General features: G+C 37.1%; 2 protein-coding genes across 2 annotated transcripts; both read right to left on the bottom strand.

The window, feature by feature from the left end:
- Positions 1-935: 935 nt before the first annotated feature.
- LOC109209617 lies at positions 936-4,942 on the bottom strand. The gene is made up of 4 exons (XM_019372925.1): positions 4,888-4,942; positions 4,729-4,790; positions 4,143-4,237; positions 936-2,312 (listed from the first exon to the last, which is right to left on the bottom strand). The coding sequence occupies exon 4, from the start codon at positions 2,310-2,312 to the stop codon at positions 1,320-1,322; it is 993 nt and encodes a 330-aa protein (XP_019228470.1). The 5' UTR covers positions 4,143-4,237; positions 4,729-4,790; positions 4,888-4,942; the 3' UTR covers positions 936-1,319.
- A 1,309-nt stretch (positions 4,943-6,251) lies between these two features.
- LOC109209618 lies at positions 6,252-15,295 on the bottom strand. The gene is made up of 2 exons (XM_019372926.1): positions 14,971-15,295; positions 6,252-6,745 (listed from the first exon to the last, which is right to left on the bottom strand). Exons 1-2 carry the CDS (start codon positions 15,293-15,295, stop codon positions 6,252-6,254), a joined length of 819 nt encoding a protein of 272 aa, XP_019228471.1.
- Positions 15,296-15,744: the final 449 nt, after the last annotated feature.

Below are 15,744 nucleotides of genomic sequence, written 5' to 3'. Positions count from 1 at the left end.
GTATTTTAGAAAAGGGACATTCAAAGAACAGATGCTGTGTAGTTTCCTCATGCATTTCACATATTGGGCATCTATCATCTTGGCTTATGCCTAGATGTCATAGTCTAGATTTGGTCATCAGCCTTTGGCGAATAGTGAGCCAGCATACAAAGTTGTGCATGGGTATATTCAGTTTGCTCCACACCCATCTTCCCCATGGCCATGCTTCTTTAGCTCCCATTCTCTATTTGTACCCACTTCTCACAGTGTACTGTCCATTTATATTCTGCCATCCATCCTGTATGAAACCTGATTCATATCACTACTAGAAAATGGCTATTTTGCGACTGCAAAAACGGTCAGAAAGTGGTCAGAAAATGCTAATTTCCGACTATATTCAGACCGAAAAGTCGTAGTCGCAAAATAGCTGGTCTGAAATAGTTTGCAACCGAATCCGTCCATAATTTGCGACTACAGCGGTCGCTAAAGCAAAATAGAAAAAACGACTAATAAATGTGCTAAAGTTTCTGACCGACGCGATCGCAAACAGGTTAAATTAAATTTTAATTTTATATTAACTTTCCCACTACTTCGGTCGCAAACGGTATATATAATTATAATAATACTTAATTTTATTTATTTTTCCCACTACTGTGGTCGCAAATCTAATTTTAAATTATTTATTTATTTATTGTTCCGACTACCGTGGTCGCAAATCTAATTTAAAATTATTTATTTATTCGTATTTCCGACTACAGTAGTCGCAGATGTTCCTGAATCTGAAATATTTTGATGCATTTTGCGACTACTATGGTCGGAAATAAGTCGGAAAACTGGAAATTTTTTGCCAAATTCCAGCTCTTTTAAAGCAATACTACCTACCAATTCAAATATACAACAACCAATTAATCTACCATGCTAACCAATCAATCCACCGTTGAAACTAATCAAATCCATAAAATGCAAAACATAAATATTTGTAACTAAAACATCCAAAAAGAGTTAAACATTGTGGCACCATTCAATCTAGTCTAAAATATTACAATTATAGTCAAGTGTAAATATTACCAATTCTAAACATCCAACTACAACAAATAATAATGTCTCAAACATCAATAACCATAACAAACTAAAACTCATTATCCCCGCCATCCTCGCCATTCGAAGGACCAAATGGACGCCCGCTCATAAATTTCTCCACTAGACTCTGCAATTTGTTAAAATTTGCGCGATCTTCTTTCCGTTCCTCCTTCAACTCTTCAACTTCTTTCGTAATGCTTCCACCTCTTCGTGATCTTGCGAATAACTCGCATCACCAGACAACAATGTCGTAGAACGACCTACAGAATATTGTGATCCAAGACCGTAGGTTCACTAGCAAAATCCGGAAACAACCTATCAAAATGCTTCCATGCTTCTCCATCTGACGGATGACACAAAATACCAGGTGGCCTTCTATTTTTATAGTGCCATCTCATATGAGGAGCAGAGCTCATTGATGCATACAACCTCTTTAACCTAGGTATAAGGGGTAAGTAATGCATCGCCTTAACTGGAACCTTCTTCTTTTTTGAATTTATGGCTTTCTTGTAACGAGGTTGGTTACAAAATTTGCAATTCTCTAAGGCTGCATCATCCTTATAGAATAACATGCAACCTTTCTCACAACAGTCAATCCTCTCTGATGAAAGTCCTAACTTAGAAACCAATTTCTTTGCTGTGTAGAAATCTTTGGGTAGGTCAATTTTATTCGGATTAAGTTCATTCATAAGGCCAATGATAGAGTCCATGCCCGCTTGAGAAATACTTGAATCTGATTTAATACTTAATAATCTAACTGCGACAGACAACTTAGAATGCATTGAGCCTTTATACAATGGACGACTTGCTTCCTCTAACTGTTCATAGAAGCGCCTAGCATCATCATTTGGTTCAGACTGAGCCCCCGGGTGCATCACAAAAGCATCCCTAACCATTTCACTGAATCGAGAATTTTCAGCATTATTCTCTGCTAATGGACTACCCTCACTATCAAAAAACTTTTGAAAATCGACGTTACCAACACTAGCAACATCCTCTCCATGAATAGTCCACACGTAATAATTTTCCATAAACCCTTTTTTATAAAGATGAACTTTAACAACATCTGGTTGTAATAACTTTCCGCATTTGCATTTCATACAAGGACACCTAATCACCCCTTCACTGAGAAATTCATGAAGTGTTTTTGTTTTAGCCATGAATTCGGCAACCCCTTCTATAAATTCCTCCCTCAACCCACTACGATTAGGATAAGTTCGATTATACATCCATCTTCGATGTGCAAGCTCCATCTACACAAAATAAATCCAAGATATGTAAAACAATACATATTAATTAGTATTATGATCGTTTAACACGAGCCATCTATACAAATACATTATAATTACAAATACATTCTAATTAAGCAGATTCTAATCACAAATACATTCTAATTAAGCAGATTCAAACAGTAGAAACAACATTCTGTTCACCACAATCAGTTTTCATGATGCAAATCACATTTTCTAAGAGATTCCATTTCGTAACTAGCTACTTACAATACTTTCCATGGAACTTATCTGAAAATCACAACTCCATAGTGCATTTTAGATTTCTTTTGCAAGTATAGTTCATTTTGCTGTCCCGAATGGAAATTTTGTCCTCAGAAAAAATTTAGACAAATCAAGACATGTAAAAGTTGCACATTTAAATCAAGAAAAGGAAAAGACATACTGGCAAAATTGATCTGAAGTCAACTAAGATGAGGATAAAATGCAGTACTGGTGCCTACAAGAACAAGAATAACACCAAAAGAGGAGGCACAACAGAATTTAAATATGCTACGACTACCACTTGAAGTTCTAGAAGTTGACTTCGGATCCTCAATTACATTCTTGGGGCCGCAATGAAGCCATTAAGAACGAGAATACGGCCAAACAAGTGGTAAACATAGTTATATAATATTAAAAAAGTTCAGTCATTTTGATTTAGATGCTCAACAACATTCTGGTCTCTCAATCACTACCCCACTCTCACAGAATCATCACCTGTCCACCCACATACATTTATGTTTGAAAAGAGACAACTTTCATTTGCTCTATGTTCAATAGAAAGGGACATGTTCCTAAGACACTTCTCTCAATTGTTCATTTGTCAAAGGAAAGCTTAAAACTGGTCCTCCTGACAAGGCAGATTTGGTCCATGTTTCTTTACATTTATGGAGTTCAATGAGTCATGCCTGAAGTATCAAGCTTGCTCTATGCTGCTGGTGTAAACAGATCTTTTCTAATGGCAGCAGACAATTGTGGAATGTTGTTCCTAATTGCAACTGGACTACTTGTTCAGTTTGTTGGAGAGAGATAACAGGTTCTTTGACGATACCCCCATATCATCTCTATCCTCAGTACCCCCATATCATCTCACAACACTCATTTTAAACCAAATAAGACCTATAAACGTTTTGCGAGTATCTTCACCTCTAAAACTTAGGAAAACACCGTATTTCCATCGAGGATAGTACTGTGAATTACTCACGAAAGAAGAAGAAGATGCCATGGATTCAACTAATTGGTTGATATGAAAAAAAAAACTGTGGATAAATTGTAGTCGTGGTAGATCAGCTGATGATATTTCAGAAAAAATTATATACAGGAGAGAAGAATAAGCAAATACACTTCAAATATGAAAGATTCTAAGACGATGGGCTCTACTCCAGTTGAATAAAATTATTGCTATTGGATCTAGTCAACTGATATATATATCTATATAATATAGCATTATATGTGGTACATTTTATTGAATATTAGAAGTAAGTAGTAGGAAATTTCGGTAAAGCTTCTTAATCTCTACTCCAGTTGATTAGAACTATTGTTTATTGGGTTTTCTTTGAACTGTATGTAATAGAATGTATTAGGATATCCCCCCCCCCACCCCCCCCCCCCCAAACCCCCCCCAAATTCCCCCTGCACCAAAAGTCCACTGTAAGATGTACACAATGGGCAGCTAAAAGTACAAGCCGATGAAGAAACAAAGAAAATAATATGGCCAGTTGAATAGAATTATTGCTCCAAAGTCCAAATACTATGTCTACTTAATTCTATGGAAAATGGCAATAGAAGAATCAACTAATTAAGCAAAATTACCTTGTAATTCTCTTCCGAAAGAAAATTGTATATCCCTACCACTGTTGGAGCAAATGGATTCTGCTTTCCACTGCTGAAAATCCAAGAAAACTGACCTATATAAGCAACAAACAGTCAGAAAATAAAGGGACTTTCTAATCTGTAACTAGTAACTATCACATTCCTTTTTACAGCCGTACTTTCACATACTCAATCAGGTTTAAGTTCAAATTTGATTTAGAAAGACTTATAGTTGCAGGAGATGAGATGTCTGAAAGTAGAATGGTTCATCTCAGGTTAGAAATTAACGAGAAAAGTAATATGCAAGGGTTATTTTGCCAGACAATAAAACTGAAATTACCTCTGATTATGAACAAGTAAATGCTTATGATTCAACATAGCAAGGCGAGATTTGTACATATTGAATATTATAAAAAGCTCCTCTTATTTGGAAGATAGAAAATCAAAGCAAATAGAAGATACTGAAATATAAGTGAAACAGAAATATAGTACGGAGAAATACACAGCAACTTAACAATTCAAAAACACGGAACAAATCAAGAAAAACCACAAATAAATGAAGCATGAGGGATTTGATCAAACATACCTCGAATTTCAGCAAAGAAATTGGGTTCTGCGATCTCAAAAGAGAAACCCCCAAATTTGCAACTGATGGAAAAATGGATTTGAGAAACCCCCGAATCCAACTGACGGATTTGAGATATAAAAATGGAAATAAAAACTTAGTGAGTGATTAGTGATTTACCTGGGACGAGAGATTGAAGAACGGTCGAGCAGAGAGAGAGGCGGTCGAGCAGAGGGAGAGATAAATGAAATTGGGGAAATAGGGTTTTGTTGTGAAATATTAAATTAATATTACTGACCATCTTAGTAGCAAACTCACTTAATATTCTTTTATCATTTTTATTTTAGTTTTGCGACCGAAACGGTCGCTTAGTGGGTAACCTGATAATTTTAACTTTTTAATGTCCGACTGAATCGGTCGCAAAAGTGAAGGCGGGAAATTGGCGCGCTGTTTTCCCACTACCTTTGTCGGAATAATAGGCAATTGTCCTTTTTCAAAATAAGTAATAAAAATTAAATTTTTTTCCGACCACTGCGGTCGCAAAAGCAGTCCCATTAGCGACTACTTCATTTTCGGTCAGAAAAATCGGTCACAAATTGATATTTTTCTAGTAGTGTATTCATCTCTAATTTTACATATCTTCTTCCAGTACCAACAACAATCGATTCGACATATGTATTGCCACCATGCCTTATCTTTTAAGTATATGTTGCTTATCCATTTTACCCATAAGTTGTCAGCTTTTTGTGCCACATTCCATATATATTTTGCAATTGCTACTTCTTTCCATTTAATGCAATCTGTGATCCTCAATCCACCCTCTTTCTTGTCCCTACAAACAATGTCTCATGCCACTAGGGGAGGTCTATTTGTGACTACTTTTCTATTCCAGAGGAAATTCCTACATATTGTAGTGATGCCTTTATGTACCTGCTTTGGAAGTATGAATATGGAGGACCAATAATTGTGAATGTGTAGCAGTACAGAGTTGACAAGCAGCACTCTCCCAGCATAGGGAAGATTCTTGGTACCTTTTTTAATTCTTGCTGTCATCTTGTCAGGCAGAACTTTACAATCTATTTTGAGATTCTCTTAGCTGAAATGGGCACACCAAGGTATCTAAAGGGTAGGTTCCCTTTTTTGTATCCAGTCATTTCAATCAGGTCATTAGACTTTGAGGGTTCATATTTACACTGAAGAAATTTGATTTGTTGGCATTTGTGCAGAGCCCCTGTTGTGTAGGAGAATGTCTTTTATCCCCTAAGCAACAGATGTACTGATTGGAAATCCCCTTTGCTGAAGAGCAGTACATCATCAACAAAACATAAGTGGTTAAGCTTCAGACTCCTGCATTTGGTATGATATCCAAAGCCCTCCTGTTTAGCTACTACCCCCATTATCCTGGTGAAGTACTCCATGCATATAACAAATAGTAATAGGAATATTAGGTCCTCTTGCCTTAGCCCTCTTTCCCCTTTAATGCTACCATACATTCCTCCATTTATAGCTATAGAGTAGTGCACAGTTGTAATATAGTTCATGACCTATTTGATGTATTTCTGAGGAAACTCCATGGCATGTAGCATCTCCTCTACAAACTCCCATTCCACTGTATCATATGCCTTCTTCAAGTCTATTTTAATCAGGCAACTACTAGTTGTTTGCTTCCTGTTGTAGAGCCTCACCAAGTCTTGGCATATGAGAATGTTTTGTACTATGTTTCTTCCAGCTACATATGCACTTTGGTTGGGTGAGATAATATCTGGTAAGACTAGCTTCAACCGGTTAGAGAGCATTTTGGACACTTTTTTATATATAGTATTGCAGCATGCAATTGACCTGTAGTCACCTACTGTATTTGCATGGTCTGACTTTGGGACCAATGTAAGAACCGTAGTGTTCCAAACTTTCAGTGGTTTCCCTGCTCTGAAGAACTCCATCACCCCTGCTGTTAAGTTTTCTTTGATAGTGTCCCAACAGTCTTTGAAGAACTGACTTCCATATCTATCGGGTCCTGTGTCACACCCCGAACCTGGGCCTGGACGTAACACGACACTAGGTGCCTGACTACATGTGACCAAGTGAACCAACTGGCTGGCTGAATCAACATGTGATATCTTAACATACAAAATGCGGAAGATAAACTAACACATGTTGATATGCTGAAAGTCTGAATGATAAAAATTAAAGTGTGGAAACACTAATACAAGTCTGAAACATGTCTGTAGCCAACATTGCTTAACACAAAAAGCTTGTGACTCTGTCTAACTGTTACTCTAATCTATGAAGCCTCTAATGAAGTACTGAAAATACTAACTGTCTAAAAATACTGAAGACTGTAAGGTAATGATAATGCCCCGAAAGAACTAGGGATCACCAAATAGCTAGTACGAGAATCCCAGCGCTCTGAATCATCAACCTATAATCATTACCTGCATCGTGAGATACAGGCCCCGGGCAAAAAAAGACGTCAATACATTTGAATTGCACTGGTATGTAAAGCAACTGAAAGAAAGAATTATAAATGTTGAAACTGAAACTAAGCTGATAATTGAGAATTGATTATTGATAACTGAAATGATAACTATTGAAACTGAAACTGAAATGATAACTGATAACTGATAACTGATAATTGAACTGAACAAGAAAGTAAGGATATGAATACTCCCTCTTCTGAATGATAAACAACCTGTTTATCTATATATTAAACTGCGGCCTCAGGCCCAATATATCTGTGCACAAACTGCGGCCTCAGGCCCAAGTATACGTATACATAACTGCGGCCTCAGGCCCAAAGACGCATAAAGCATAAATTGCAGCCTCAGGCCTAAAGATGCATAAAGCATTAATTGTGGCCTCAGGCCCAAATACAGGGGTTCAACATTCAAGAATTTAAAATCAGGAACTGAGAATCATATTGCAATACATGATACTGAAATACTAAATCATATTGAGTTACACGATACTTGAATGCTAAATAGAACTAGACTGAGACATGTATTCATGAACTGATGAAAACTGAAACTTCAACTGTTTATGACATGCTGAGTAATCTAGACTAAGACTTAAGCCATTTAGGCATATTATCAAACACCTTGTAGGCATAAATCTCTATATCTCATCACCATATAATTAGTTCATCCAACTACTACCACTCATCAACAATTTATCCCACCATCATGATTAACCAATTTATAACTTTCAACATCACATATATGACCATCCATCCACACCTAACCAACAAAGTTCTATTAAATAATTATCCTTCAATCTCTACAATAGTTATGTAATTAAATTGGGAACTTATGGCTTCCAATCACCATATCAAGAGTTCCAATACTTATTCATACTCATATTCCCTTAATAAATCCATACATGTACGTCTAAGGTATAGGATTACCTTTTTGGAAGAAATCTTGCAAAACCTTCCTTTGAGTTTTTGAAGAAATCTCTTAAAGATCTAAGTATTTTATGTGTAAATTTCATCAATACTAGTGTATAAATGATGAAATTCATACCAAGATAATGGGGATTGCTTACCTTGAAGATGGGAGGAGTTGGAGGTCTTGAGAGAGTTGAGGAAAACCCTAAAATTCGTCCAAAAGAAATGGGGGAAGTGGACCCCCGAATTTGCTTAAAAGGCCTTAGCTGGGGTGCACCCGGTCTGGCAAAGTGAGCCTCACCTCGCTGTCCAGACCTTCTAGGGAAGGCAGGATCCGCGCCCGGTCTGGCGAAGCGAGCCTCACTTTGCTGTCCCCCCAAAATAACTGGGTGGTCTGATTTTGGTAATATGATCATAGCTTCTTGTAGGAATGTCCAAATGACGAAAAGTTTGAAGCGTTAGAAACTAGACTCGAAGATCTTTCATTTGATAGTTTGTGCATCACATAAAACCTTATATAAAGCTAGATATGCTCGTCCAAAGTTTGGTCTTGTGCGTACTCATTTGAATTTTAGTCTATCATGTAATTTTCCAACTTGGCTTAGACTTAGGTCTCTCCTTGGACCCCAAATCACTTATAATATGCCTCGTACACTTATTATCATATCCAATTGATAACCATCACATTAATACTCATTTAATGCATCCATAATTGATTCAAATTTACGGGGTGTTACATTATATCCCCCTTGGGATCATTCGTCTTCGAATGATTGTCCTGGTTGTATCTTCGGCTAACTCTGGACCTTAAATGGGTCTGGTGGGAACATGAACTTTCATTAACACTTGCATACTAAACTGAATGAATACACGATTACTGAACTGATGAGATACTGAACTGAATAGGTACTAGACTGAATGGCTACTAAACTGACTAAACACTAAAAGACATGGAGATTGTAATATAAGGTTTGAATGGGAAGGTTAGACACCTTCGACATTTCTCCAAAATACCTACCAGCTAACAGAGCATAACACTAGCTCCATAGGTCATAATAATACGCATAACATGACACATGTACATGAATACTTATCTGTTATGGATCGTGAATTCTGAACTAACCTGGATATATGAATACTGATCTAGCACGAATAATCGAGTGCTGAACTGACGTGAATATCTGATCACTGAACTAACATCAATATCTGAGTATTAAGCTGGCATGAATATCTGAGTACTGGACTGACATGAGTATCTGATTACTGAACTGACTTGAATGTTCTAACATGAGATCTGAATACTGGAAACGCAAATGTTGTGACATGAGATTTGAATACTGGAAACTTGAATGTTATAACATGACACGTGAAATACTAGTGTACAACTGCTAATTATGGTGGAAATTCTAACTTATAAGCTACTTACCCGATCCTTCATACGATCCTATATGGGCCGATGTATCTGGGATTGTGCTTTCCTTTCTTCCCAAATCTTATAACACCTTTCATAGGCAAAACTTTTAGAAACACCCAATCATCAACTTGAAACTCTAGGTCTCTATATTTCATGTTCGAATACGACTTTGTGCAACTCTGAGTTGTCTTCAAATGCTCTTGAATCAACTTGACTTTCTCCATAGACTGATTGACCAAATCTGGTCCCAACAACTCCGCATCGTCAACTTCAAACCAACTAATTGGCAATCTACGCCTTCGCCCATAAAAATCATGCTTTCAAAATGAGCGAGATAATCCTATTATAAGGTCCATATTTACCATCTCCACTAAATGATGTGTGTGTTCTGAGATAAGTACTTGGTTTTCTGCTGCTCGACTTTCACTTGCTAACAACTCAGACACTTGGCCACAAAATCTGCAACCTTCTTTATCATGTCGTTCCACCAATAAATCTCCTTAAGATTATGATACGTCTTTGGGAAACCTAGGTGGATAGAATACCTGGAATTATGCGCTTCTAACATCTTCCTCCCTCACTAAGTCCATCTATGTTTGGAACATAAAATCTATCCTGGTACCTCAAAGTACCATCATCTCCCCCTTGTTCAAAAGCCATCGTCTTATGCATGTGAATCCCCTCTTTCAGCTACAACAAGTAGGGATCATCAAACCGTTTCTCCTTCACTTCGGCTACTAAGGAGGAACAGGTCCTGTTCTAGATAACAACTCCACTATCGTTAGAGTATGCAAATTGAACTCCTAGCTGGGTTAAGCGGTGAACTTCTTTCACCAGAGTTCTCTTATCTACCTCAATTATGAATTATACTTCCCACACTTGATTATCTTCTTAAGCACTTCCTGAAAACACTTATAGTATTATTATGAACTAAGTATTTGATCTGTACTCCAAATTTTAGAGCCCCGTGCAATGGCACTACCCCCACAACACATAAATGGGCATGATTTTATAGCTTTTCTGTGACCACTTTATCATCAATAACTAAGCTCGGTGATCAGTCTACTCACTTTGTGTTTCTTACACATGCTAGACATATTCCTTGTGTTAATTATATAATTTTCCCTCATTACCGAACTGATTTTCTTTTTCATATCCTATGCTAATTATTCGGGTTTCAAATATCTAACTGAACTTACTGAAAATTTTCACATCACCCCTTAGACCAAGGATCTTATACTTGCGGATCCTTCTCTTTTTGTTGGATCCAAATAACTTTCCTTATTTTTTGAAATTTTTTGTACTCTTTGTCAATGACGACTTATCTCCAACTTACTTCTGAGCTAGGAAAAACTAAATTATTCACATAACAGAAAGCTAATGTATTCACAACTATCATATACAATCTTAATAATTTAACTCTGCTCACACTGTCAGTCTCGGAGAAACCACATTTCTATAATTCCTAAAGGCTATTCTTCTATAGCTTGCTCTCTCACTGCTAGCTGATTTGTTTTTCCCACTGCCACTGTACTTCGGGTTTAACTTAAACTCTTTGGGTTCTAACACATGTTCGATATTTCAAACTGTCATCCACTCACTAGAGTTAACGTGGCTAAGTGAATCAAATCTTACCTCTAGTAACTCTGCTGAAATTGCTAATTCACTGTATTTACTCAAAACTTATTTACTATTCTTTTACTAACCACCTGCTAGCATCATGTTTTCTTGCTCTTCTTTGAATAACTAAAGTGAAGCATAAGGTTTATCCTAACTTCCCTCATCATCTGACCATATTCTTTTGCCGTACACTATCATTCTTTTTGAACTATGCACATGGATCACACTTAGGAAAATTTCATCTGTCTTAAACAAAATTGGAATATCTAACCCCCTAACTTTCTATATACTTCAAAATCATATAAGATTATAACATTCGAGGTAAAAGCTTAGTCACATCACTTAAGGGGAATTGTCATATCCTTTATCTCACAATAATACCTACTTCTTATAGTAACTTGCTAAGGTGGTACTTTCTAGTTCTAGTATGAATAAACATGAACAACTTAAAATCATTCCCTGAAATTCAATATCGGCTGCTGTTGATTCTCATTTCATACATCATGTCTTCTTAGTCATATGCATGAGTCGTATGAAAAATACATGTCTGGTAATATCAAACATTTCTGACTGCTTCTCTTTTTTTTTTGTCCAAAACTATAATGACTAATTCTAGGCCATTTGCGTTTCAATTCTTAACCTGCTACACTGTAGGGTCTGACATCTAAATTATCATCATCCAACTTGTGGCTCAATTGCTAAGAATTAAAAATAAAATTGTTCTGTGAGGTAAAATGCATACGGATACACTACCATACACAAACATGTCCTTTAGAGATACCATCATCTTATAAATCACTTCTTACACAATCCGGCGAGTCTTGGGTCATTAATCCGGACCTAAAACATGTGACGATTTCTCTATAATAACTGTTCTTACATTTTCTTTTAGCACCCGTAGGCATCACCGTATACTCCCAAGTCAGCAGAAGTTAGATACACTGAAAATTGGAGATCTGGTAACTGAATAACAAATAACTGGCATACTGAATAACCATAAACCTGCTAACTGAAAGACTGTGTAACTGGTAACTGAGTTAAACTGATAACCATAAAACATAATGACTGCTTTTGTACTTTCTAATAAGGTTATGCTCTAATCTGTACTACTATCCATTGCATCCCACTTTCAACATCCTCTCAAAACCAAAATAGGCAAATCATCCTTTCTAGAACCTTAGACTTTTCTTGCCTGTCGCTTGGGCATTCGGTACGTATGGAATTCGATAGTAAGAGAAGATTACCTATTGCTCTAAGTTTCATGGCACGATCTGGGGTACAAAGAAATGAGACAATCCTAGATGTCTTGGTAGTTAACCATTTATATGAGTGGCCGGCACACAGATATAAAGGAAACTCCACTGGACACGGTTTCATAGACTCCCTAGGACTCTTGAACCTAGTTCTCTGATACCAAGCTTTGTCACGCACCGAACCTGGGCCTAGACGTAACACGACACTCGGTGCCTGACTACATGTGACCGAGCGAACCAACTAGCTGGCTGAATTAACATGTAATATCATAACATACTAAATGCGGAAGATAAACTAACACATGTTGATATGCTGAAAGTTTGAATGATAAAAATTAAAGTGTGGAAACACTAATACAAGTCTGAAACATGTCTGTAGCCAACATTGCTTAACATAAAAAGCTTATGACTCATTCTAACTGTTACTCTAGTCTATGAAGCCTCTAATGAAGTACTGAAAACACTAACTGTCTGAAAATACTGAAGACTATAAGGTAATGATAATTTCCAAAAAAACTATGGATCACCAAATAGCTGGTACGAGAATCCTAGCGCTCTGAATCATCAACCTGTAATCATTACCTACATCGTGAGATGCAGGCCCCGGGTAAAAAGAGACGTCAATACAATTGAATTGCACTGGTATGTAAAGCAACTGAAAGAAAGAATTATAAATGTTAAAACTGAAACTAAGTTGATAATTGAGAATTGATAATTGATAACTGAAATGATAACTATTGAAACTGAAACTGAAATGAAAACTGATAACGGATAACTGAACTGAACAAAGGAAGCAAGGATATGAATACTCCCTCTTCTGAATGATGAACAACCTGTTTATCTGTATATTAAACTGCGGCCTCAGACCCAATATATCTGTGCACAAACTGCAGCCTCGGGCGCAAGTATACGTATACATAACTGCGGTCACAGGCCCAAAGATGCGTAAAGCATAAACTCCGACCTCAGGACTAAAGATGTATAAAGCATTAACTGCGGCCTCAGGCCCAAATACTGGGGTTCAACATTCAGGGATTTCAAATTAGGAACTGAGAATCATACTGCAATACATGATACTGAAATACTGAATCATATTGAGTTACACGATACTCGAATGCTAAATAGAACTAGACTGAGTCATGTATTCATGAACTGATTATGAAAACTGAAACTTCAACTGTTTATGACATGCTGAGTAATCTAGACTAAGACTCGTGGGCATCAAAACCATGTCTATATTGATTATGCACTGATTTCACAATGTTTAGAATGAAAGTCATGAATGGGTTACGAAGCTAGAGAATAGAAGTCCTACGACTATTCATGGAACTAAGGCATAATTACTTTCTAAGGAAACTAGTAATAGTCATAATGAATGGGACGTAGGGAGAATCATAGACATTCCCAGACGTAAAGAGAGTTAGCCTAACATACCTCAATTTCGCCCCTTAGTGATACTACAACGATCCACAATACTAAGAACCTTCAATCTATAATAAAACATCCAATGGAACCAATATTAGTAAGAAATTCCATAACTTAAGCCATTTAGGCATATTATCAAACACCTTGTAGGCATAAATCTCTACATTTAATCACCATATAATTAGTTCATCCAACTACCACCACTCATCAATAATTGATCTCACAATCATGATTAACCAATTTATAACTTTCAACATCACATATATGACCATCCATCCACACCCGACCAACAAAGTTCTATTAAATAATCATCTTTCAATCTCTACAATAGTTATGTAATTAAATTGGGAACTTATGGCTTCCAATTACCATACCAAGAGTTATAATACTTATTCATACTCATATTCCCTTAATAAATTCATACATGTAAGTCTAAGGGTATAGTATTACCTTTTTGGAAGAAATCTTGCAAAAGCCTCCTTTGAGTTCTTGAAGAAATCTCTTGAATATCTAAGTATTTTATGTGTAAATTTCATCAATACTAGTGTATAAATGATGGAATTCACACCAAGATAATGGGGATTGCTTACCTTGAAGATGGGAGGAGCTGGAGGTCTTGAGAGAGTGGAGAAAAACCCTAAAATTCGTCCAAAAGAAATGGGGGAAGTGGACCCCCAAATTTGCATAAAAGGCCTTAGCTAGGGCGTGCCCGGTCTGGCGAAGTGAGCCTCACCTCGCTGTCCAGCCCTTCAAGGGATGGCAGGATCCGCGCCCGGTCTGGCGAAGCGAGCCTCGCTTCGCTGTCCGCCAAAATAACTGTGTGGTCTAATTTTTATAATTTTATCATAACTTCTTGTAGGAATGTCCAAATGATGAACGGTTTGAAGTGTTAGAAACTAGACTCGAAGATCTTTCATTTGATAGGTTTTTCATCACATAACACCTTATATAATTGTAGATATACTCGTCCAAAGGTTGGTCTTGTGCGTACTCATTTGGAATTTTAGTCTATCATGTAATTTTCCAACTTGGCTTACACATAGGTCTCTCCTTGGATCCCAAATCACTTATGATATGCCTGGTACACTTATTATCATATCCAATTGATAACCATCACATTAATACTCATTTAATGCATCCACAATTGATTCAAGTTTACGGGGTGTTACATCCTGGTGCTTTGTCCCCTGCAATATCCCATAATGCTTCCTTCATTTCCTGAATACTAAATTCTGCTGTCAGCATTCTCCTTTGTTCAGCTGTAACCATAGGACCTTCTTTTACAGTTGCACTACATACTCTTATTCTGCTTGTGCATTTTCTGCCTAGCAGGTTCTTGTAATACTCCACAAATGCCTCCGCTATGTCAGGTGCAATAGTTCTTGTGTTCTCTCTACCATCTCTTATAGTAAAGATTCTGTTGGAATTCCTTCTGGCTTTTATCATGTTGTGAAAGAATTTAGTGTTCTTGTCCCCTGCATTCAACCAGTGCATTTTGCATTTCTGCTGCAGGTACTTATTTCTTGCTCTCTAGCATTGCTTGGAAAGCTAGCCTTCCTTCAAAATCTCTTTATTACCTTTTGACATTCCTCTAATTCCCTTTGTGCCTGTATAGCTTTGCCTTCTACATCACTAAATTGGCATCTGTTTATTGCTTTGAGAACAGACTTGAGCTTGTTGAGTTTCCCCACCAGTCTATACATTTGAGCCTGTTGAGTTTCCCCACCAGCCTATAAATACATGTACTCTCTATGCTCTTTTCCCAGCTTTCCTTCACCTATTGTTGAAAATTTATGGCTTGACTCCATATGTTGTAGTATCTAAATATGTGTTGGTTCTGCTGAGGTCCATTGTCCCAGTTTATCAAGGCAGGACAATGGTCCATGAGGCCCTCATTCCCAAAGTGCACCTTTGATCCTGGCAATGCACTCAGCCACTCCCCA

This window comes from Nicotiana attenuata, unplaced genomic scaffold, assembly GCF_001879085.1.
Source record: "Nicotiana attenuata strain UT unplaced genomic scaffold, NIATTr2, whole genome shotgun sequence".
NCBI lineage: Eukaryota > Viridiplantae > Streptophyta > Magnoliopsida > Solanales > Solanaceae > Nicotiana > Nicotiana attenuata.
Note: the sequence above shows the minus strand (reverse complement) of the source record. Positions and strands in the feature narration are given on the sequence as shown.

Coding starts and splice junctions, on each gene's coding strand:
- LOC109209617 (XM_019372925.1), bottom strand. CDS start 2,312: ATGGAGCTTGCACATCGAAGATGGATGTATAATCGAACTTATCCTAAT.
- LOC109209618 (XM_019372926.1), bottom strand. CDS start 15,295: ATGCACTGGTTGAATGCAGGGGACAAGAACACTAAATTCTTTCACAAC. Junction 6,746..14,970: donor AGGGGACAAAGCACCAGGAT/GTAACACCCCGT, acceptor TGTTACGTCCAG/GCCCAGGTTCGGGGTGTGAC.